The sequence below is a fragment of the Numida meleagris genome, chromosome 5, assembly GCF_002078875.1.
Source record: "Numida meleagris isolate 19003 breed g44 Domestic line chromosome 5, NumMel1.0, whole genome shotgun sequence".
Lineage (NCBI taxonomy): Eukaryota > Metazoa > Chordata > Aves > Galliformes > Numididae > Numida > Numida meleagris.
Genome location: NC_034413.1, coordinates 31462646 through 31486947, shown reverse-complemented (window position 1 = coordinate 31486947; position 24302 = coordinate 31462646). Strand labels below are relative to the sequence as shown.

General features: G+C 37.0%; 1 protein-coding gene across 1 annotated transcript in view; it reads right to left on the bottom strand.

Moving 5' to 3' along the window:
* MYPN (myopalladin) overlaps positions 1–24302 on the bottom strand; it is a 42556-nt gene that overhangs the window by 6481 nt on the left and 11773 nt on the right. The window contains exons 3-15 of the mRNA XM_021399909.1: positions 24010–24061; positions 22193–22340; positions 20711–20782; positions 20219–20360; positions 19289–19312; positions 17091–17207; positions 15966–16335; positions 13336–13920; positions 11061–11208; positions 2145–2366; positions 1506–1655; positions 720–799; positions 112–241 (exon numbers count right to left, since the gene is read on the bottom strand). Of these exons, the coding sequence (XP_021255584.1) occupies positions 112–241; positions 720–799; positions 1506–1655; positions 2145–2366; positions 11061–11208; positions 13336–13920; positions 15966–16335; positions 17091–17207; positions 19289–19312; positions 20219–20360; positions 20711–20782; positions 22193–22340; positions 24010–24061 (2240 nt within the window). The remainder of the gene's footprint in view (positions 1–111; positions 242–719; positions 800–1505; positions 1656–2144; positions 2367–11060; positions 11209–13335; positions 13921–15965; positions 16336–17090; positions 17208–19288; positions 19313–20218; positions 20361–20710; positions 20783–22192; positions 22341–24009; positions 24062–24302) is intronic.

Genomic DNA, 24302 nt, shown 5'->3' with positions numbered 1-24302 from the left:
GTTGACACTTTAACAGAAAGTGTTTGTGCAAGCAATAAAAACATGAAAACACCTACCAATACATAAATAGAAGCAGGGATAAAAAAAATGAACAGAGGAAAGAGTTAATACCTTACAATCCAACCTACAGAGTCGCCCTTCATGTGCTACCATGTCACCTGGAGCCTGTAGAAAGTATGGCCTGAAAAAGCGCTCTTGAACTGCTTCTTTGTCCCCTCCTTCTGGCACCCGGGAGCGTGCTCTGCAACACAAAAACTGCATGTATATGTTTGGAAGCCAAATCCTTTTTCTTTTTTAATGTTGAATAAAGAAGGAAATTGTAGAAAACTATGAATGTAGCTTGAGCTAAATTAAAGGGCAGAAAGAAATACACAGATTGTAACTTAAAATTACATTATAATTGAATATTGCATATTTTCTATTTAGAGAGATTATCAAATGAACTACATCATATAGTATCATTGGGTTTCTAAGCTGCTCTTTGTTTCTTTTTGCCATGCTTGGCAGAATTTCATCTTGCTAATCCAACCCTTTCCTCTAACTCCAATGCATCAACTGAAATAATACTTTACCCAAGTGTCTGAAGATGACCTTCAAAAACATTACATTCTAGAACGGAATTATTGGGAGGGAAATGCTACCATTATCTCCCCATTTTGGTTGAGAACTGAAGTGGAATGCGCTGAGATATAGCTGCCAGTTATTTTGAATGCCTTTACCTGTGAGGCTGAAGTGTTGATAGTCGGCCCCGAACAGGGATACTCTGAACCATCAAGTGGCCTGAACAACTTACTCTCCCCTGCAAAATCACAATGGAAAAAGAATAGTTGGCTAACAGCTCTTTCAATTGTAAAGTATAAATATTTAATATTTATAATGCATTACAATTTATTTTCATTATGTAAATGAACTAAGAATAATTACTTTTTAAAAGCAAGTGCTATCAGTGTGTGGTGGACTGCAGGTGAGGCAGGGGTTTCTTTGTCTGCTTAGAGTGGTGTGTTCCTCAAACTCTTCTGATTTAGTTGTCTGTATTACTAAATAATAAGCTGAACTAGCACAGAGTGAAGGGGAGTGGTGTTAGGGTACGAGACCAATTGCAGATCCACACTTTTGCAGCCTAGATAAAGAATAATTGTTTGATAATGCTTTCAGATTTGATGTACCTACTTGTTTTCCCCTTGCTCTATTCTTTCTGCCTGAAATATCATGTCTGCCTTGTCACCATATCCCAAAAGATATCTGACCGCAACAGTGGGGGGAGGGTGTCAGAAGTAGGGCAGGAGTTACTAATGTGAAAAAATGTCCTGGGTCATTGTGACTGACATGAATATGAATAGGAGAGTAGTTTCAGCATTTTCAGTAATGTGGTTCCCTCTCTTATTATCTGAAGAATCTGAATTTTGATACAGTCACCACTCAGACTAGATGGCCTAATCTATGTTTCTAACATATTATTAGACAAAGACAAAGCGTTTTTAATGGAGGAAAATAAAATGCCTTACTTGTGGGTTTGCAGCCATAATAGTATAATTGCCATCATCATCATTAGTAGAAGCTTCAATATGTAAAGAACATGTTCCATCTTCTTCTCTGCTCATTTTGAAATGTGTGTTTTTCTTTGAAATCTGCTTGCCATCTTTAAACCAGTATATCTGTTCAGGAAAACAAAAAGTGGCTCACATTTGCTCTGAAATCAAATAGTGACTATAACAATGTAGATAAAAACATGACAGAATTTGACCAGTTGCTTGTACAAATTTTAGAATAGTAAAAAACTTCCAAATGGGTCACAATGTGAAATAGAATGACTCCAGGCTGAACTGAGAAAGTGGTACGGCTCTTTTATACAGCTGGGATTGTCAGGCTCTTTTGGTTACCTCAGATCAGCTCTCATCTTTTGGAGAAGTTAATTTTTTGTTTTATGACTTTTTCTTGAAGTCAAGTGGTTGTGATGCAGTCCATACAGTGCATTGAGGCTCAGGAGGAGGTATTGCTACTTTAGCAGTTTGAGGGAAATAATTCGTATTAGAGCTCTCTCCACAGAAATATGTTCTTCTGAATGCAACTTTAGAGGGAGATGTACAGGAAATAGTAGGTAATTGATTTTTATTCCTTTACAGCTAACACTGAGAATGACTTACCTTGGGAACAGGTATCCCAACAATTTTGCAAGTGAATGTGATAGGAGATCCTTCTGTGACCCGGAAATGCTTGAGTCTCTTATCAAAGATGGGTGCTATATATTTGCCTGTAGGGATTTCCTCATGTTGAACTTCATCATCTGATTCATCCACTGGGGTACGTTCAAGGCGAAATTCTATTTCATTCATCAGCCTCTGCTCAAAGCTTGAAATCCTGTATTCCTGCAGAGTGAGAGAAGCATGGCATCTGAACAAAATTCTGTGGTATTTGCAGTCATTTGCACTTTTGGACTAATGATAAATGAGTGAAAATAAAAAAGCCTATGTAAAATAAGATTTCTGAAGCAGTCTGAATTTAGTCTGCAGACACAGATTCTTGCTGCACCTGAGGTTTTCAAAATTTAACTAATGAAACTAAGTATTTTCAAAGGCAGCAAAAAAATAAAAAATCATTTCTCAAAATTCCCATGAAAAAAACCATATTGTTGTACACCATATTTCAAAAAATAATTTTGAAACATAGAATTTTTAAGGAACTCAAAAATTAGTCACCTGCTAGTTATTAAAATGAATACTGCTATATATTTCAATTGAGAATCAAATAAGGAATAGTATATGCACTAAAGGAGAAAGCTGGAAAAATAAGTGAAATATTTTCAGAGCGATTTACCTTCAGGATAAAACCTGACTAGGTTTCTGACTGCTGTAGCAGAGAAAGCAAACATAAGCACATCAAAAACCCTTAGAGCACTGAATAGGTAGGAAACCAGTATACCTCAGTATAAATGACCACTTCCAGATAGTTTTTTTGTAATTATGAGCTTTTTCCATAATCCTCTAATGTAATCTAGACATCTCTCCTTACTTAGCAGCACTGATCTGCATGAGAAGGTCTCTTTGTCAAGACCAAGAAACATTTGATTAAATGTGTTGCTGTGACATTAAGCTTCATGCCAACTATCAGGTTCAGTTTTTGGTACCAAACCTGTATTTATCCTGGGCATGGTGAAGCACTACAGATACACCTGAGTGGACTTTTCTGGGAGCAGATGCTTCCTAACTACACTGACACAGACAGCTGCAAGAATATCTTACTTAAGTCATTAAAAAATAACTTGTGAGAAAGTTACTGTCATATGTAGACCTTTAACAATAACAGCATTTTTTTTTGTTTAGGCCTGCTTTTGTACAGTTTGTAAGTCCAGACCTTGCATTCTTGCTTCTGTTGAAGAACATATTAGTCTCACCGCTGACATCTCTGAGAGCATGCTTCTGTTTTATTCAATTCCTATGGCAAGCATGGATCTTGGGAATCTCACTTTAATCTGTCAGATATTGCTGTTATGATAGGTTTTGTTGCTTTGTTGTATGAAGGATATTATTTATGGCTTGGAAGAGAAATATCTGAGCAATTCCAAAAGTGTAATTCTCTTTTTTTTTTAAATAGAATTTTAGAAACTAAAATACTAAATCAAGTAAGGACAAAGATCCTTAGATCTAATCCATTTGATGATGAACAAGATTCAGAAAACTCATCTTATCCAAAGTCTTATTGCTGGTTAATAAACTTTCAAAGATTCTAAACCATCACACTTACATCCTTGATTGTTTAGCTATTCCATTGTGTTTTTGACTAATAGTTCCCAAGGAGTAAAGATGGAGAGGCATCACAAATTGCTAGCTAAAAATGTCTTCTGAATTCTTGAGGAGCTTGTGGAGACAGAAGTGGCCAAAGGTTGAGAGGTTACAGGGGAGCTCTGAGGAGCTGGGTTCAGGGATTTGAGGTGACAAATGGAAAACATGGCAGCCATGAAGCCTAAGTTAAAAAAAAGTTGGAAACTGCTGTGGTGGAATAAAAATTCTAATAATATCTGTCTTTGATACTGTAAGGGTAGATGTTGTTTAACGCTTTCTTCATCTAAAATATATTTTTGGGAGGTTGCTGTAAGGTCTGCTCTGGTAAACATTGGTGTTGGTAGGAAAAGAGCAGCTCCATCAGGTGCTTAGAGCCCCATTCAGCCTGACCTTGGGTGTCTCCAGAGATGGGGCATCCACCACCTCTCCAGGCAACCTGTTTCAGTGCCATACTGCTCTTATTGCAAACAACATCTTTCTTATATCCAAACAATCTCTTGAAATATACTACTGCCAGTACAGCTTTGCCAAACAGGAATTTTTGAGCTTGCTGATCTGTAGAAGTGTGCAAGACATTGACCACAGAATGGAAGTCAGCCACTAGGTGGTACCATCCACTTTCTTAGTAGGCTTTGTTTGCTCTGTGGGCTGGTGAACTGCTGGTAATCAGCAAACAATCTTAAAAAGTTTCAAATTGTTGAGCTTTCGTTGTTTCACACAGTGTGTCTCAACAAATCACTTTAATAGATCGAATTTTAATCTCAGCTAAGACAGTGTAAAAATCAGAGATGCTCTGATTTCTGACCAACCAATACTATCATTTTTCCCCTTAGATGGCAAGAGCCGGTTATAGTGTTCTAAGGAAAAGTTAAGCAATCAGTCTTTTAGCCTTGGTACTAAGAAAAGGTCTGTGTGTTTTCAGAAAGGAAGAGTCAACTAAAAATCTGGGAGTGACGACTATGTTTTAAGAAACAGCTTGATCACCAAAAGGTACTGCAGTCATATTTTGGTTCTAGAGTCTCCCATAAATTAAGTAATTCAAATGTGAATATTTGTGGCAGCCAGTGTACTGAAAAACGTATCTGGATTTTTTTTCCTTCCACTCCTTTGAGAACTTTTAATATATTCCTTCATGTTGCTCATGCAGTTCTTGGCAGCAGAGAGCAAAATCCGCGGCAAAAAAATTCTTCTGAGAAAGGATTTCTTTGCCTGAGTCACTCAATAGGACCTATTGATTCTATATGTAATTCTAAGAATGAAATTATTTTCAGTGCTTTCACATGCTGTGTGGCCTTTGGAAATGTGTACACTAATTAAGAACTAACAAAGCTAAAAGTAAGTGCTTTCCCTCTTTCCCTTTCCTTCAACCAATGACTTGTCACATGATAAAATATAGCAAATGTGGTAGAGACTACCTGTTTAAACGTGTTAATTCTTTTTAGGTAAGGAACCTCTAAAAATTGTGTAATTTCTGGATAATGGTCATATGACAGCATAATTATAAAGCTAAACACAGCATTTTGGATATATGTTTCTCACTTGTCATGTCTAGCACTTTAGAACTGTTAAGACTTTTCAAGGGAACAGGGCTGAACAGAGAAGGTGAGGTAACCCACAAATTTATTACCTCAGAAACTAGACGCAGTCAATCCAGGGTGACTTTATACTCTTGGAAGACAACTCTGAGCTCAGATTAGAATAAAATGAATGAGGATGAAAAGTGTTAGACATAAGGAAGAAATTATTTGCTTCATGAGGATGATGAGGCACTGGAACAGGCTGTCTCCATCAACACGGGGCTATTATCACTGGCTTCTGCACCTCTGTCTATGGGAGCCACAAGAGTAATTTTCTTTTCATGCAGATGAACCTGCCTCCTAGGCCAGAAACTGTACAGGCTGACTGTATGTGTTTGGACTGCTCATTTTAAGGACTTATAATCAAGGCAATATAAATATTTTCTAGTTTAAAATATATTACTGTTCTTACAGTGTGTTGTAATTATACTTCAGTCTTAGCCTTTTAAATGTGTTGTTAGTATGCATATATGTTTGTATGTCTACACATAAACCAACAAGACTAAATTAATACTGCTGTAAAAAAATTTAACACCAGCATACATAGATTGAAGATGTCACATGAAACTTCTTTTAAAGAACAGAAATCCCTGAAGTAAGCAGAAATACATAGTCTCATAGAGAATATAATCTTCACAATTTTTGCTTAGTTAATAGATTTCCTTCTAGGATAAGCAAGGACAGAAAATGACTGTTAATATGGCTTTCTGAAGAACTGTTTTCATCACGTAAGCCATAAAACTATTTCTGAATATGATTACATAAGTGTAGTAGGGCAAAGTGTTTGTGTTTGTTGATGTGGTTCACACAAGTATTTCATCAAGTGAACAAGAACAAAGAACAAGTCAATTTGGTCAGTGGGTACATTGTTAGAACTAGGCTAGAGTTCAGCATACTGAGGAGACTAAGGGAATGAGTACAAAGGTTCCAGCTCTGATTTTGGGTCAAAAATGTAGAGGGCCAGCTACACTTTGGCAACTTCTCTGGAATGTAAAATTTTTACACTCAAGTAATCATGGAAATCACTACTGATGTAAAGGTTAGAGAAACTTTACTTGAATAATGGTTCTGATATATTATATAAAAACTTTATTTTGATTACTACTCATTGCCAACTCCAGATAAGTTCCCCAGTTTAATTCCAGTGTTGTAACTTCCACTAGATTGGCTTTTTGGCAGAGTTATTCTAAATCCAGTTAACAATTTGTCTAAGAAACTGGCAAACATTGCATCTAAGTGTCTGTTTCCAAGCTGTAACAACTTGGCTTCTGACTGAAGTCTCTGTTTTAGTTTGGATTTCCTCTCTGACTTTCCCCATACCACTGTCCTGGCAGTCAGGATAAAAAATACAACTAATCATTTATCATTATCACCGAACCGATTTATTTCTTGCAAATGAATTATTTTGGCCCTCTTACGTGGCACAGCACGACTGTTATACTATCCATAACTAAATATGAACACTTGACGAGTCGAGCAATTCATCTGTGGTACACAGCTAGACAATTGTCAAAATACAGCTCAGCTCAAAGTGATTGAACAAGAGGAAAACAGAAGAGAAGGCAAATGAAGTTTCTATCTCCAGCTCCCACAATCTTATCAGCTTAAAAGCAGGAGGAACTCAGGATTCCTCTCCTAGGTGATGACTTCTTCAAGCCAGGATCCTTACCAGAACAATTAATACCAAGATCTTGTAATTTGTCTTTGGGTTCTTAAATCCCTTTTCATTTCTAGTTCAGAGCAAACAAGCTTCAATGAGGACTCCATGGGACTTAATTCCCACCTGTAGTCCAAAATTACCTACATTTGCTGACTTTGGTATATAATGGGTACGCTTTTAAGCGGGCTTTTTGGAATGGTTGAATTAAGTATAATTATTATGCTTTGAAGAACAGACTTTTTTGTGATTCTTGGGACCTTTCTGATGCCAACTTAGTATGGGAACTATAGGGAAATGATTCTGTTTTATCTGTGTATAAGTGTTAGTGGTGATGTGGCCTGTGTGATGAATTGGGTTCTGCGTACAGCTTTAGAGGCCACGCTATTTAATAAATCTATTTAATAGAGCTTGTGGACAAACCCTGCATCTATTCTAATCTCAAATTTATTGTAAAGTATTCATTAGCATAATTAAAGAATATTCATATGATGGCTGGGAATAATGGCATTATTTTCTAAACAGCTATAGCTTTTCTCTTTTTCCTAAAAGTAAGGCAGTGTCCATGCCGCTATCTGAGACTTGCATAACACAGCCAAAGAGCAGTTCCACGTCATTTTCTTCACAGGAAATGACATAGATATGTGCGCACAATTTAAAATTCTTGTTGGAATAAAAAAAGGTTTAAAGCAGGCGTAGATACTTAAATCTTCCTTTATTTTTGCACAATTAATTCCTTTAATTTTATTATTGCACAGAATTTTGAGGCTTAATTTACCTCCATTTTCTATTTTATATTACTTGTATAGCAAAGTTTTAAGGAGATAATGTCATTCATTTCTAAGATTTGTCTGTAAAGCATAATTTCCTGTTTATTCTCTCATATGTGTGAAGACTAAATGTTTTCAACTAGCCATTTAGAACAATCACTTTTCATTACAGAGCTATATATTTTTTCCACCTCCAAAATCTCCTCAAATTATGTCTGCCTCTTCCTTCCCATGCTTATTCTTGTTTCTACATGGCATATTCTGACTGAATTTGTGAAGATATTTTATTTGCAAGGAAGGTGAAAGGCCCAGTGAGCTAGAGTGACAGATTTGGGGAAGTGGAGATAATGCTGGCTGTGCTCCTTGATCATCAAACAGCACAGTGGCCTGGATGCTCTCTGAGCTTATGAGACTTGGATGTTTTGTTTCACAGGATTTCAAACTCAGTTTCCAGGAGGAACCTGTAAGCTCTGTTCTATTAAGGCATTACGGAGGTAGAGATGAATGGACAGGGAAGTTCTTGTCCTCTTTTTGCATAAATACTGAAATATCCACTAGAGCAAGGACAAGAATCCAGGTGTTTGTACTAGTTCCTAGGCAGGATAGTCACCCTCTTTCTCCCTGTGTCCTCCTTTCTTTGTGTCTGTCTCTCTTTCTTTTCCCCAGCACTAACTAGAAGAAAGAACTCTAGCAGCTTCCTCAGACAGCCCTAACCATTAAGCTGAAATGCTAAAGGAGGGCCTGTTCCACACTGCCTGAAACTCTTATTTTTTTGTTCACTGAGCTGGAAAAGGTGAGAGAGGGACTTGGGTCTCCTAGTCAGGAAGCTGTTCTGAAAGGTGGAATTTCCAAATTTCTATCCTGCTGATAAAGAATTATCTGTGCAACCTGGGATAATATGCTGTACCCCCTGGCAAGGAGTTAGGCTGTCCTTCTGTGAGTTAAAAACTGTAAACCTGACTGTGATCAGACCAAGGAAGTAACTGAGTTAAGTCTCTAATTTGCCCTTACCTCTTACTGCAATTGGATAAAACCGATATTCATTTGGTATATCTTCTTTTTGAAAGAACGGAGCAAATCAGACTTCAGATGCTTAGAATAACTGAACCACATTTTTTTCAACACTCCTAATTGTACAAATTTCATCTGGCAATATAACATGCTACCATCCACAGAAATTACAAGTATGGTGTTTTTTTTTCTGGTAAAAATGACAGCTTTTTATTGTATGTGCTTGATCAAAACTGCAGGTAGAATCTTAGCAAAATCATATTTGTATTTCTGTCAGTACTGCCTGACTATCTTAGCTGTAGAAGTCTGGAGACTAATCTGTTCTGTTTTATACAACATCAGCAAAATTACCAACTACATTCTGATTCTGGATTTCTTTGGTGGTGATGATGAATGATGTACTGGATGAAACAGAAGGAGTACATCTGGATTATTAGATACCATGCTGAGTGCATAATGCTGACACATAGGAAAATCTTGACTTGTAAGTTAAACACTTCATATGGAAGTCAATAATAGATAATAAATAGAGCATCAGGATGTAAATCACTCATATTCTTCACTGCAATCCAGTACTTTCAGACACAGTTGGTCATCTGCATCTTTATTCTGGGTGACCTCTACATGTTCTGCAGATACTGTCAATGAGATCAAATGCTGCTATTGAAATTTGGGGTTATAATAATGAGAATGCTATAGGACACTTTCTATAAGAAGGACTTTCTGAATTTCCATGTAGAAAATACAAGGAAGCCAACAGTTGAGGATTCTTACTGGATGTTTAACTCCATCGTGCAGCGATCTCTTACACAGAGTTGCACTTTTATTTAAGAGAAAGTGAATAAGAAGGTTTTTTCTCACATTGTAATAATCAACTTACTGCAAATGTGCAACATAAGGGATGAAAACATCTCATTTTAAAACTTATTTTAACTGCAAGAAATATAAAGAGGACAAAATCTAAGAGTGCAAATCCAGATCTATAAAATATTATTCTCACATTGTTGATTCTTTTATAAATGGCAAAGCGAGAGGAATTTTGAAAAATACTACTCAAGTAGTCTCTTTAAATAATCACTGCTTTCACTGAGAAGAAAAAGCAGACAAATTTATCAGTGTTTCAGGGATTCTGGAATTAAGATTTTGGTTTCGTGTCATACAGAATAGTAAATAAGTATATAAATAACTTTTGCTGTCAGCAGATAACTTTGACGCTAGTGGTGATCACTGATTCTGAAGAGATTATCATGCAGTTAACTTGAAAGACTGACTGGTATTTCACAGTAGCTTCCGATATTATTTCTCTTTCTACCAGAGCAAGTACAAACTGTAACACTTGTGATTCATCTGCAAAACATAGTGCTTGCCAGTTGTTTTACTCAAAGTGCTTTGGCAGTGTGATCTGTCCGAAGGAAAGGTCAAGAGCAAAAAAAAAAAATGCACACACACACAGACACACACACACACAAAAAATGACAACAACAACAACAACAAAAAAAACCAAAACAAACCAAAACAAAACAAAGAAAAAACCAAACAGATATTATGGTGCATTTGTCCAGAGAGAGTCATTTATTCCAGAGGTTCCATGGCTTTTTGCTTATTTTTGGATGTTCTCTGTCAGAAGGGCGAATAAATGTGAGAAGTTCCCTTACTGATGACAGATCAGGATAAACCATTACTTGCTGTGTTAAGTCTGAGCTGATGGGATGACTATGGAGGGCTCCATGGCTGAGGTGAGAACAGTGATCACCTCCGGCCACAACAGCTATCTGGAAGTCCCTAGTGCACCCTATAAGGGTGAATGAACTTGACTTACAGTGATCTTAACCTCAAAATATTATTTCATTTTTTAATTTCTTTCGTAATTTTACAAACACTGCCCAGACTGGAGTACCTATTGATTCCAGTTAAGAATGAACTGATTAGTAATTCCTTGAGCTTTGAACCACTTGTGAAGTGAAAAAATGAAATCCAATGTGTATTAGCTTCTATGAGAAGAAAAGTTTTGCATTCCTACCATTCTCTGATAGAGATTATCAGAAATGAAAAATGCTACACAGTCACAAACTAAAACCTCTAGAACTGCATCCCCTCATACTTCCCTTTTAAAACTTCACTTTGCTATTCCAAAACAGTACTAACCACAAAAGCTTACTTTGCAAAGTAGCATAGCAGCTTAATTGTGCAAACATCTTTTCTCCCACAAGCTGCAATACATGCTGTGTTCACAAGAAAAAAATATCTTAATACTTGATTTTCTTACCTGCTGGCTACTTTGTTGATTAATATCTTCTCTGAAATGTAGTTTTCTTTCCAGGTCCTTTACAAGTGCAGCTTTATTTTCCCGAATAGACTCATCTGTTGGTAACTGCAAAGGCTTCAGATTTTTCTTTGTTACTCCCTGGGTTGAGCTATTAAAAGAAAATTCTCATACTTATATGCATACTAATACACATATATTCACCCGTGTAATACAATATATTAAGCTTCAGTTGTCTGGAAAAACTATTTACATATAAGCCAAAGCACAATATAGGATCTGATTTTTTGGTACTACTTTCGTGGTGTTTCCCATTCTGATTAATGCTATCAAGAATTAAATACACACATCTTAAAGAGAATAAGCATTATAATACTATAATAAAATTCAAAGTTCCCTTTTGATGCGTCTCAGAATAATGATGTTGCAATGAATTATTACTATCATTACACAATTAGTAGTTTTTACTGTATCATGCAATAATTTAGAAAGCTAGTATAATTTCATATTGATCTTTATCTCACATCTTCAGTGATCACTTACTCTTTCCATCACTTTCATTTCTCTCACCCTTTTATGACACCTATATGTATCAGTTCTTTTAATTTTCTATTTTATAGATGTAGCATATTTTCTTGTAGTGAGGTCTGAAAATAGCTCTGAAATGACAGTCTGGAGATTGCTGAAACACAGCAGCCACACAATATTAGAGGGAGTGCAATGCTCTAGTAGATTTACAGTAACTAAGATCTTAATGACAGGAGGTCTAGGTAAAAGGCATAACCAGCCATTGCTGTGCAAAGTATCTTCCTTGTGGATTGTTCTGCAGGCATGGTAACCTCTGAGATTGGAATCTCGGTGTAAGGAGCTCTGATTATGTAAGAATTCAGCACACATGGGAAAGGTGAAAATGTAGCAAACTGTTTATCTTGCAGGCATATCGTAAGGATTTTCTTGGTAATGCCTTTGTAATGGTTTATTTGATATGACAGTTAGGAAAAGAAAAGCACCTAGTGCTATTAATGCAAAAAGAATAGTGCTTGAGCACTTGTGCACCATTTCTGAATGGGAGGAAAGGTAATGGATGAGTAATTACATTTGATTTTTCTTACTGTTGCAATGTTATAAAAGCAGGACAAAGACCAGACTTGGGTATAGTTAAAGCCTTCTGACTTTACTATGTATGCCTGCCCACAATGGCAGGGCCATGAAAGATTCCAGGCATGTGCCTCAGGGTGATTGTGATTACCTGCTTGTGCTGAGCAATTAGGAAGTATAGGAGCAGGGATGCAATAATGGTTTGAAGCCAGGATTTCCTGGCACAGGAAGTGGTGAATGCTGTGTATACAGGAATGCTTTTTTTGTTATAACTACAGATCCATGGATGTATTATCAGCAAGATAAGTAGGAGACTGTGACTTACTGATGGCTATCACTAACTTGAAGCGTACTGATGGTAAAAGTGTGAAATTTTGCTTGCTTTGTGCAGAATTTGGAGTTGTAAGAATATAGTTGTACCAATCTACAGATGCTAGCCATGCTAACACAGAGTTCGGTATCTGCAAAACCTCTGTGAGTGGAAAAGGAACTGCAAAGGCCACAACCTTTCTAGCACATCAGCACCCTGATTTGCTTGTATGGTGATAGCCATTTTGTCAAGAAATCATGCTGGCTGTCACTTAAAATATATCTGTGCAAACCATTAACACCTCTGAGATTTTCTAGGAGGCTTTAAATATGGAAAGTACTGCAACCAGAAAAATAACTTTCCATAAGTTATTTCTTAGATCTACCATGCTTAGGAAATAGCGTATTGCAAGGTACTTTAAAAAACCTGTGCTTACAATAATACTAACACTAAGTGCTTACAATATGTAAGAATGTTTTTGTAGCTGATGTAGGCAAATGGTCTTAGAGTGACTTAACCTGCAAGCTCATTAAAACTCTTTTTTCCCAGTAGAACAGTCCTATTAATCTCTGACTGAGCCCCAAAACTCTTGTAGGCATCTGTTTGAAAACTCTCTGTATCTTGAATTTATCTTACCCTTGAGAGAGAACATAAGTAAGAAATTTAAGCTTATTTTTATGGAAACTTCTCTCTCTTCCTTTCTTAACTAAACGTAAAGGTTTGAAGAAATGACGAGAATGTATGTCACTCACTCTTCTATTTCATGAATGACCTGCATTTCAGGAAACTCCTCACTGAACCTTCAAACAGAAATGCATCTTAGTTTCCCTTAATGTCCCTGCTTCTGCACATATAGTTAATGCTACTTACGTGACTGGTGTGCTTCTGGGCAGCCCCATAGCATTGGTTGATGGTGGAGAAGGAAGTGAAGGAAGAACAGCGCTAAGGAAAGCTACTGGATTCTGAATCCAGCCGGTTGGGGAGACAGGAGCAGGAGTCACGCTCTGTGGCTGAAACTGTTTTACACTGGATGTAGACAGTGTTAATGGGACCGTAGACTCTTTAGGGCTTGGTAAAGACTGTTCACTTTTGCCTGTAAATCCTCCTGATGACCTCGACTGTACAAGTGGAGGATTTCCTGTGACATTTTCCCTGCTATTTGTTCTTTGAATTCCTTGAGAGACACTGCTGAATATTGTCACCGAGGAGCTAGAAGAGGAAACGATAGGTGGTGTGCTCTGTGATGGTAGGAACTGCTTAGGTCGGGTATAGCTGAACGCTTGTGACACAGAGGCTTTGCTTTGCTTGTACGTGGTTGAGGTGGACTGTTGATTGAGTGAAGTAGCAGAACTCAGTAAAGCCGTGTTGAATGACAACTCTCTTGTAGATGTCTGATGCACCTGCTGTTGCTCAAGCAAGACCTGGTTGTGGAGCTGTTTTAACTGGGTCAGATCACTGCATACAAAACAAAGATGAGCAAGATTGGTCATGAGCCAGGGTGAAAACCTGAACATATTGGCTATGTTTCTGTATGTGAATTGCAAGAGAAAAGACCTGTGTCCTGTGGTAGAATAACAGTTAGGGAAAGCTGCTAAATGACGTGTTCTCTAACAGTATGAGAAGAGTATAATGTTAGTTGGCTACTAAACTTTCCTTCCTCCATGTTCCTTGCTAGAATAATGATCCAAGTGCTTAGATTGAAAATTATTTGACTGAAAATGGTTCTTGCATTTCAACATATAAAATGTAATTAAAGATCTTACTTGAAAATATTTAACAGCTAGCATTGTCAAGTTCTGCTGTATATTTCCTAATTACATCTCTGCTTGTGTAAAAAAGAGTAGGACTGGGTTTGTTGGAATGATGGTTTGCAAGCCAGAATTATTCGCCTCCTGTTTAAGTGAGTTCTGAGAACAGCATTTTGGCTAATAAGGCTTTGTGATAATCCACACTGACATTTGATGACAGGCCGTAGTGATCAATCAGAGAGTACTCATGCAATCGTTATTTCTTAGATGCTATCTATTGTATATGTCTTCTGGGCTTTTTTACTTTCCAATCAAGAAAAAAAGTACATTGTCATCTGGTTTATTTTGTCATATGTATATGGTAATACAGCATATGTAAAATACTCTAGCTTCTCCTCTTCCAAAAAAACAAACAAACAAAAAACAAAAAACAACCAGAAAGATCATAGGAGACAGGGGAAATGAACATGTAATCTGTTGTCCAGTATCAAATAAATACTGTCAACAAGTGAAAAAAAAATGTAGAAGTGGAAACTAAGTGGCACTGCTAAACCAAGTACATGAAGTTAACCAAACTTCTTTTTATTTAAAAGAATTATTGTTTCTATAATTTACTAAACAAAAATCACATTAAATGCTGGTTAAGACAGGAATTTCAAGCTTCCGGAACTAGAGAGAGACTAGAAGTTGTGCAATCCTGATTTTTCTCTCCTTTGTGTACATCTGCATAATAACGTACTCCTTTGTTACAGTTTGCAGGTTTTTATGAGAGAAATCATGTTTTATGGAAGCAGTGATGCGAGCTGTGGCCAACTTTAACACTGCTACTGCTCACCTCTTAAACAAACTATAGCTCTATAGGACTGTGAGGCTGGGCTTCAAAAATAATAATAAAAAAGCACTGCTCCAAGTTCCTCCTCTGCCCCATAGTAAGTTATTTTCTCCTTTGTAATGTTTCATCCCATGAAATTACATCTCTGCCTAAGAGCATTGGTGAATTACTTTATGAAGTCCTTTCCTAGCCCTTAGTTAAAACTGCTATCTATTTAAGAAGTGTGCTTTGTTAAACTAGATTTTGGAGGTTCTAAAAATGCTGAAGGATTCTTAATACACTGTAGTATATATTCCAGAGATTTTTCTGTAATAAAATTACACTAGTGTTAAAAATTTTCCTTTGAACTCAGCTCACTAATCATGTAGGCGCTTTTTAGTTCAATTGATTTCACATTACCAAACACTTCTAAGTATTTTATCTGTTTTTTAGGAGGTGTTATGTTTGTGAGACATAGTCATGAAGCATGGCCTTTGGGACTACAGTTTCTAGCTAGTCGTTTCCCATACTTTGTGCAAGACAGAAAATGTCCGCTTTTGGCAAAACTGCATACTGAGAGTTGAGTGAGGTATATTTGAAGAACCTGCTTTTATTTTGCCTGCACAGAAGCAATGTTGTTAATCTGTTGTTTGCAGCAGAGAACATTGTAGAATTAAATAAACCTTAAAGGGGTAAATATTTTCTGTTTAAATTTGGAGAATACCTTTCTCAAGAGGGATATACAGAAAAGTAAGTCCATCTCTTTAACTGTACTTTTAGAAAACATTCTAATTAGACTAGCACTGTGTGATATTGTTTGTTCCATGTTTGGATCTTGTGCTTTAGTGCAATGATCTCTTGGTCTGTGAATAGACATGCGATAATGCAGATACTAAATAATATCAGTGATGCTCCTGAGGCTTAGAATACCTTTTACTTACAGCTTTGGTTTAGCCAGTACTGGGGGGGGTTCCTTGGATGGTGATGTTGGCTCCGGTATTTTCACTGGCTGTCCATTTATCTTGTCATGAAAATAGCTGGGTCTGGTTTTGTTCGTAGTGCCAAGTCCATCCTCCGGTGGTGATTCATTTCCTTTATCATCTTCAGGCAGCTTGAAGTGCACACGGAGACCTATCTTGGAACTTGATCTGGGTTCGTTGTGGTTAACAAGAACACCTTCAAGTTTAGGTTTGGGGTTTTCAGGTACTACACGTTGGGAAGAATTATGTGGGGGTGATTGATTTTCAGCGGCAACTGAGTTGACTGAGCTCACTGTGTGAAGGGCAGCAGCATTATTACTGTCTTCAGATGCTGAAATAACAAATATGAAACTTTCAGTGGTACATAAATACCATAAATTATGGTGAAATGAAATCAGAGAATTTACAATTTGTAAAACTCACTCTGATGTCTTGGCCAGCTACAATGAGTAATTTGACTTTATTCCTTTAACAATAAACTCCCTTAACAAGGAAATATTGGAAAGAGGGGAGAGAGGCAGGAGGAGCTGCCAAAGCCCTAGTTTGGAAGATCCAGTAGTGTTCTACAGCCATGTCCCTCTGATATCCACCAGTATCTTTGAAATATAAACTTTCTTTTCATAGAATTCTCTAACTCTTTAGTTATGAAGAGTACTTTCACAGGCCTTGAATTGAACTGGAGTCAAAAGTGTGCTGTGTATTTTTTTTTCTTTTTTGTACTGGTTCTTCGCTTACCTATCTGCTTAGTGCCTTGACAGCATGAATCCTCTTGGCAGTAAGAAAGAATCTGGAAATTTCCTCCTTTGGCTCAGCACTGAAGGATGTTTGAAACAGCCAACTAGACAGCCCTATGGATTCCAGAAATGGCTAGTGCACAGATCTTAAAGTTAGCAAGAGCCTTGTTGTGGGAAGGGCTGTGGGGTATTATTCCTTAACATTCCTATTTCCTTCACATTTCTAACTGGGGAAAGACACTTTGAAAAGATGTAGCATTCTGTGTGTCTGATATTCTCCCTGGACCCCACAGTGCAACAGCGTGCCCTGCTTGCATTTACTAGCAAGCAAAGGACTAAAACAATCTCTTACCTTTGACAGTTAGCTGAGCTATACTAGATACCGTGCCATATTTATTGCTTGCAGTACAGGTGAAACTGCCAGAATCTTCTGAAAATACTTCAGCAATGACCAGAGTACAAATTTCCTCTGCAAAACATTGGAGCAGTATTATTACTTGTAATGAGCATACATTGAACAGACACACAAAGTCTTGACTACCACTGGGGACATTTCCTTAAGGTTTTCCACCTTGTTCAGTTTGATTTTTATTTCATCTTTCTTAACAGTTTTGGCAGCCTTTCTGTGCAGCAGCTGTTATCAGCATTGTCTGCAGCAACTGGTACGCTCTGTGCTCCAGCATGCCCAACAGAAGTGGAGAACAGGTGGCAGCAATGTTTGGAAAAGACTAGAGAATGTCCTCCTAATCACACGAAGTAGACTTTCTCTGTGAAGAACTTAGAATTGAATTTGGAGAACTAAAATGCACTCTGTTCACAAGTCATTTAAATATATATATATATATTTGCAAATTGAAAGATTAGTTATAACTAACTGGGAAAATTCAAGTAGAGTCACTCTATAAGATGAAGAAAGATAAAACACATAATTTATGGCCAGCATTTTTCAAAAGTACTAGTGAAGATTTGCAGATAGAGGTGATCGTACTGATTGCACTTTTAGAAAGTTGCTTTTTCTCTTCTTCTGTGAAGAAGGCTCTTGTGGGAGTGAAAAATGTGTGTGCAAAACTTTGTAGCAAAAATCAAATGACGTCCTGAATACTCAGTCTGAGATTATGACATTCCTGCCTGAGCAGTATGTGAAATCCAGGCAGCAGTACCAGCTGATAAATAGCTATGATGATGCAAATGAACTAGAGGATCTCCAGAGGTCCCTTCTAACCCCTATAATTCTGTGACTTTACATCTTTTGAAGCTGGGAAGAGGAGGGAGGGGTAGGATCTAAAGGGTGCCTAAACATGGGGTGATAGTATTTCTTCTTTAGTCAATGACTACTTTGCTACCGTTTTGCAAGAAATGTTCCTTAAACTTGACAGGATTAATGTTTTATAAGCATTACTGTAGAAGACCATACTGCACTTAAACATGGTTGTTTCACGTCATCACTAAGGAGAATCTAGTAGCAGCAAAGAGGTTATCTGCTAACAACTATAGGAGAATAATAGTTTATTATAGTAGTAGGATTATAGAACTCGTTTAAGGTGTTATAGTATCTGGTTTATAGTACTTGGATTTGCCAACCACTGCATGCATGGAAATCCAGATTCCTTCTGAATGAGCAGCAGGTGATGGGGCAGTGACAACTGCACCCGACTGGTTACCCACTAAAAACTGCTTCACATTACTCAGCAGTGATGCCACTGGACGGTAAAGGAATGGCATTAGTAGGTTCTGGTAGAAGATCAATTTATTCATTCCTAAATCTAAGAGGTATAGACATTGCAGTGAGAGGGATAATCCCACAAATTTCACAAGAGTCTATTCCAAGACACTTTTGGGGGTAAAAATCTTTTAACGTGGCAAGGAGAGAAGTTACCCAAGTCTGTATTCCATAATTGGTAATTTTTGGTCTCAAGAGGGGCTACTTTATTTTTTTAATAGTGGAAAAAGGTAACAGAAGGTGACTGATTTATGGAGAAGTAATCAAAATCTATAAGACTCCTTTGCTCAAATCAGGCAGAGTAGTCTATGTTTTGCTCTGACCCTTAAAGTTAGCAAATCCAGTCACTTTTTTAGGATTTGCTGATATCAGGGGTGGAACACCTGATGTGATACTCTCGTATTACACTGGTAGGGAGCAAAGGGAATGGCTGACATGGCTAAACATCTGATGCAATATCCCCAACTGGTGAACTAGATAAAAATATCTCAGTCCTACATCATCTGGTGCACTTCTGACCCTCAGATATAGGGGACCCTCATACATTAATGTTGTTTCTCTTCAGCACAGAAACATGTAATGGTTAGGTCCTAAGACAGAACTGGGTCAAAGCAGAACGGGAACATTATTTTCTTCAACAGTGATGCTGTTAATTCAAGTTGTATGTTTATAGAGCATTCTACAGTTAAATACATCTCACAAGTAGCTATACAATGTGAGTAAATTAATAAATTGTTTTAATTAAATCATAGAGTTTAAATAATTCATATTTTGTGAGGTTAAATCACCATATTGGTACAATGAAAAAGTGTGAGCTTTTTGATACTTACCTGGTTCAGCCATAGATCGTGGTTCTAAAGGGAAGAAAAACAGAATGAGTACATCAAATATATTTACTTTTGCCAACTTTTTTTTTTCTTGATCACTAACTATAAAGCTTGATCTTCTCTATATGATAGAATACTCTCTCTGAAGCAATGTTCTGTTAGGGGGTGGCAGAGACAGTCAAGCCTTGTACTCAATTGTATGTCAAATCCATGGCACATTATGAACACCTTTGTGCACTTACAAACAGAAAATAAATTCTGCAAGAAGGAGATTTTTGCAGTCTTAGTATTATTTTAGTGTGTGTTGAAGATGATTTCTGAAGCTATTACACACATGAAATCAAGTTATGACAAAACAGACTTTCATTTAGGTTTGATTTAGTGTGGTAGTTAACGATTTTCTACTGACTTTTAGCAATTTTAGCATTCCAGTGACTTATGTGAAAACCACAGACATTTCAGCTGTATTAAACAAGGGAAGTAGAAGTTTATATTTATAACTTATCATGTATCATGTGCAAACACGTACATGTGAGAATGCTAACGTGTACATAATATTACTTTTGTGGAGAAGTAAGCAATCCACTGTCTGCAAGCACTAATATAATGGCACTTAAGTAAAAGATGAAGCACTTTATAGGCAATGGAACTCTACATAAATGGTGCAGAAAGAAAAACAAACAGCAGGTTTGGGACTTGAAAGGACACTTCAAGTATAAATGAGATCAAAGCAGAAGGCAAAACAATGCAATAGTCTGGGGAATCTGAGACAAATACTACCTGTCAGTATGCTCTTCAAGTCATCCATAGTTTTGGTTTCTGAGACCCAGATTTATTGCTGAAAATATGGCTTACGTAGCTCTTACCATTGTAATAAGAAACCCAAAGTGTTCCTATGTTAGCAGATTTGTTGCTTGCCTATAAGAAACCTACTTTTCTGTAATATCCGAAAATCTGGAGAATCTTCTATCAGTGTTCCTTCTCTATACCATTCAACCTTTGGGGAAGGAGCTCCTTTCACCCGACATTCAAAGACTACAAGCTGCCCCTCAGAAGCTGAAATATCCTGTAACATCTAACAAAGAAAATGAATACATACAGTCAGTAAATGTTTTATTGGACTGGAAGTAATACTGATTTCAGTAAGGTTTCATAAAGTTACTTGAGTTCTTGAAATCCTTAAGAAATGCTTAATTCCTGTATTTCCTTTCGCAGCTGGAAAGTTTTAATGAACTCTCTATACAATTAATTGATCTCTTTAGTTACGAAATTTTTCATAAAACAAGTTACCTTTGTAAATACAGGAGCAGCAACTATAGAAATGCTTAATTCCTGTATTTCCTTTCGCAGCTGGAAAGTTTTAATGAACTCTCTATACAATTAATTGATCTCTTTAGTTACGAAATTTTTCATAAAACAAGTTACCTTTGTAAATACAGGAGCAGCAACTATAGGTCTTCCATCCAATCCTTGCAAATAGTTAGTGGGGCTCTGAGCCTGTAGATTGAAAAATATCACATGATGTTCAGGTGAAAAGAGGATATTTTTTCACATGTAGGAGGAACATGATACATCCTTTACAAGCTAATTAAATATTTTGAAAATTGAAAGGCTCAGGTACCCCCCTTCTTGGATTTTAAATAAAGAGGGCTTCCTGGAAAAAATAAAATAAAAATTGAGATTAAACAATTTCTGGGACTGAATAGTGGAAAATATACCAATTTTAAAAAGCACTGCTATTACAAAACCCTAGATGTGAGAATTATTCAGACGTTGTGTACTAGAAACACAGAAAATATAGGCTCTGAAAGGAAGAGGATACCTGAGTGAATGTCGGACTGCAAGGCAAATCGCTGTATGGTCACTGAGGAGTGTAAAATGTGCTGTATGCTCATGGAATGATGCAAAAGAGATTTTGATGAGTGAAGTCCAGAACAAAATAAACAATGCAGTGAATAGATGTTGCTCTGTTGTTGACTACTGGAAAACTTAGTTATATAACTTGATTAATAGAGTTTCTCTTCTTAATTGAAATAGAAATTGCCCCAGAACACCAGAATTAGCGATTCAGCATCTCAAGAGAACACAGCCAAATTTTGTATGTGGTGTCTTACAGGCCAAGAAGCTTAAAAGTGGTAATAAGTTTTTGAGATGACTATCATTTTTTACTTAGGCTACCTCTGCCGAAATGCATTACAAAGCCTTAGTTCTACTTTCTTTGTAGTCAAAAGTAAAACTGTGCTGCTTCATCTATTCTGTATCTTCTTATTGGTTACCACCTATTTCTAGGCTGTAAACATTGCAAAGGCAGTATAGAGGCAATTTCTCATTAACAACTTTTAAATAAGTTTCATTTTTAAATAAATATAACTGTTCTTTCCTATTAAGAAAGAAATCAGTTATGATTATTCTGATAGCTTGGAACAAAAAGGTCTAGAACTACATGCTAACATTAATGAGAAACTGCTGTGGGACAGGGAGAGGAAAAAGTTATAGGCTGCTGGTATTGAAAGTGATTGAGTCAGTCTGCAATGTGAAGATGCCAGTGAGCTGACTTACGCTTCCAAGTGCCCTTCACGGCATGCAGTGCCTGACCTGCTGGAGTGCACACAGGCTCCTGCCGCTGGCTGAGCTAGCAGCAGCTGCTCCTTCTGCTCACTGCTGCAGAGATGCCTGTACCCAGGGATGAAAGGTTCCCTTCCCTTTGCCAGGTGTTAAAGGTTAGCTGGCAGCCTGGAAATCTCATCTGCACATGCAATTGCTATATGGCTGCAAGGTTCAAAGCTGAAGTACAACAGCAAAGCAAAAACTAAAAAAAGATGGGATTTTGAGTCTCAGGCTGCAGACTAAACACCATTTTAAGAGCTTGCTTTTGATTCTTGAAACAAAACATATTGTCTCCACTACCTGATTAACTGGCGTAGACACAGGCTGGACAGGTACGGACACAGGCTGAACCACAGCTGATGGTGCCTTGGAGGTTTCTTGAGGCTTGGTTGCAGCTCTGGTATCAGGAGGTGCCACCTTCAAGGAGGTGTCAGCCGGCTTTAGGTTGCTGTGTAATATTAACCAGAAAGAAGTTATTTAACTGGAAGCTAGAGCTACATGTATGTCCTTTGGTTATGTCTACCAGCTACAAGTCAACCCTGGCATCACTTCTTCTGAACTCCAAACTGGTACATACAACCAGATAAACTTCATTTTGTAAGAATCAGCCTGCATATCTTGACACATTAATCACTCATATCTTGCTCAGTTACTCCAAATGTAACAAAATGGCCTGGATTAACCCAGCTGTAGCTTGAAAACTGCTATTATCAGCTCTGAGCAGCATGAAAGGGTGATGCCAGTTTCTCTTACACTGTTTCCTGAGCTTGTATGCAGATTTGGCAGATCTCTATGCATGCGCTTGTATGAGCCCATCATAAAGTAATGAAAATACTGTGGTCCACTTAGATACAGATTCATAATTCCCTGATGAAAAATTAAAAAACAATATAAAACAAAAGGGGTGTGTGTTTTCTGACCAACAAATCATTCAGAGCTGTTGTAGAGTTGACAACTGTTCACTTCTATTTGTTTCTGTATGGAAGTAGAAGTGTTGACTCTTTTTATTTTTTTGACAACGTAAAATGATGCAGAAAATTATGAGATTTTTAAAAAACTCATTTTGAGACATGTACTGGCTACTCTGGACTGCACCACAAATTCCTCCAGGAAAGCCAGCCTTCAAACCCCAGGAGATGGTCTGAGATACTATAGGTATTCAGATGTATGTGATAAGAGCTGGAAACTAAGCAAAAATAAAAAAGACACCTTGATTATACCTATGCCTGATCTTTCATAATTCTAATGTTTGAGGACATCCAGATTCAGTGTCAGAACAGCATTCTTGTTCTTCCATAAGCAATACAGAATGTGATACATTCATTCAAAATTTAATGAGCTTAGCAGCTTCAAGAGATGCTATCAAGTATTCAGGATGATGATCAGAATTAGGATCAGGATCAATACTATATTAACAACTAATGAGTTAAATGAGAAAAACTGCCATTCCTGAGACACTTGGAAAGTTCTGAGATAGAACAACAAAAAAAACTTAGCAGTTAATCCCCAAACCTGTGAGATTTTCTTGACCTTAAGTTTTATATGAAACTTCTAATTTTATCACAGTCCACAAACCATTCTACTATGGTATATTTTATACCTCTGAGGTAAAAATCACCTATGACAAGATTTGCTTTATATCAGGCTGAAATAATTCAAGCATACTGCAGTGTTTTGTATTTGTGATTTAAAAGAAAATGAAAGTTGTACTGAGTATAACTCTCCTTGATAAATAATGGGGGGAAAAAGCCAGCATTAGTATATCCGATTAAAGTTTGCTTTTAAGAAAGCACTGGTTGCATTTCATATTCAATTAGTGCATACAAAGGAGTTCAAAATAGAGAGACTATTTTGGTTTTCAACCTGTCTGATTCCCTTTCCAGTTAACAGAAAAACTTTGATTTTGAAAGACTAACATCCTTGGATAGAGTTCTAAATACACAGGAAATGGATTTCATTTAGGAAAAAAATAAAATAACTTCCCAGATTTTGGATTATATCTGACACCAAACAAAGCCAAAGCAAAAGCCTAGAAGCTGCAAAATATTAATGGAAATGGAAATATCTAGACTTCTGGGGTTTTTTTTAGCTGTAAAAAATAAGGAAATAGAACTTACTGATCCATTTCGTCTTTGATAGTTTCACCTTCAGAGTCAGAAGAAGAAGCTCCTAAGAAAACCCAAAAAGAAAGAAAAAACACTTAGTGGCGTGGGTTTTGGAGAATTTTATCTAAGAATCATACAAACCATTATTAAGAATTCCTCTAGAGCCTTTCAAGGATGCTGTATCAGGGTATTTGTTACAAAGGTATGCCAAAACACAAGATCATGTTGCAGTGGAAGTGAACCATACTGTTCACTACATACTGGGCAAAATGCAGAACTGCTGTTAATATAAGATAGATTTAGAA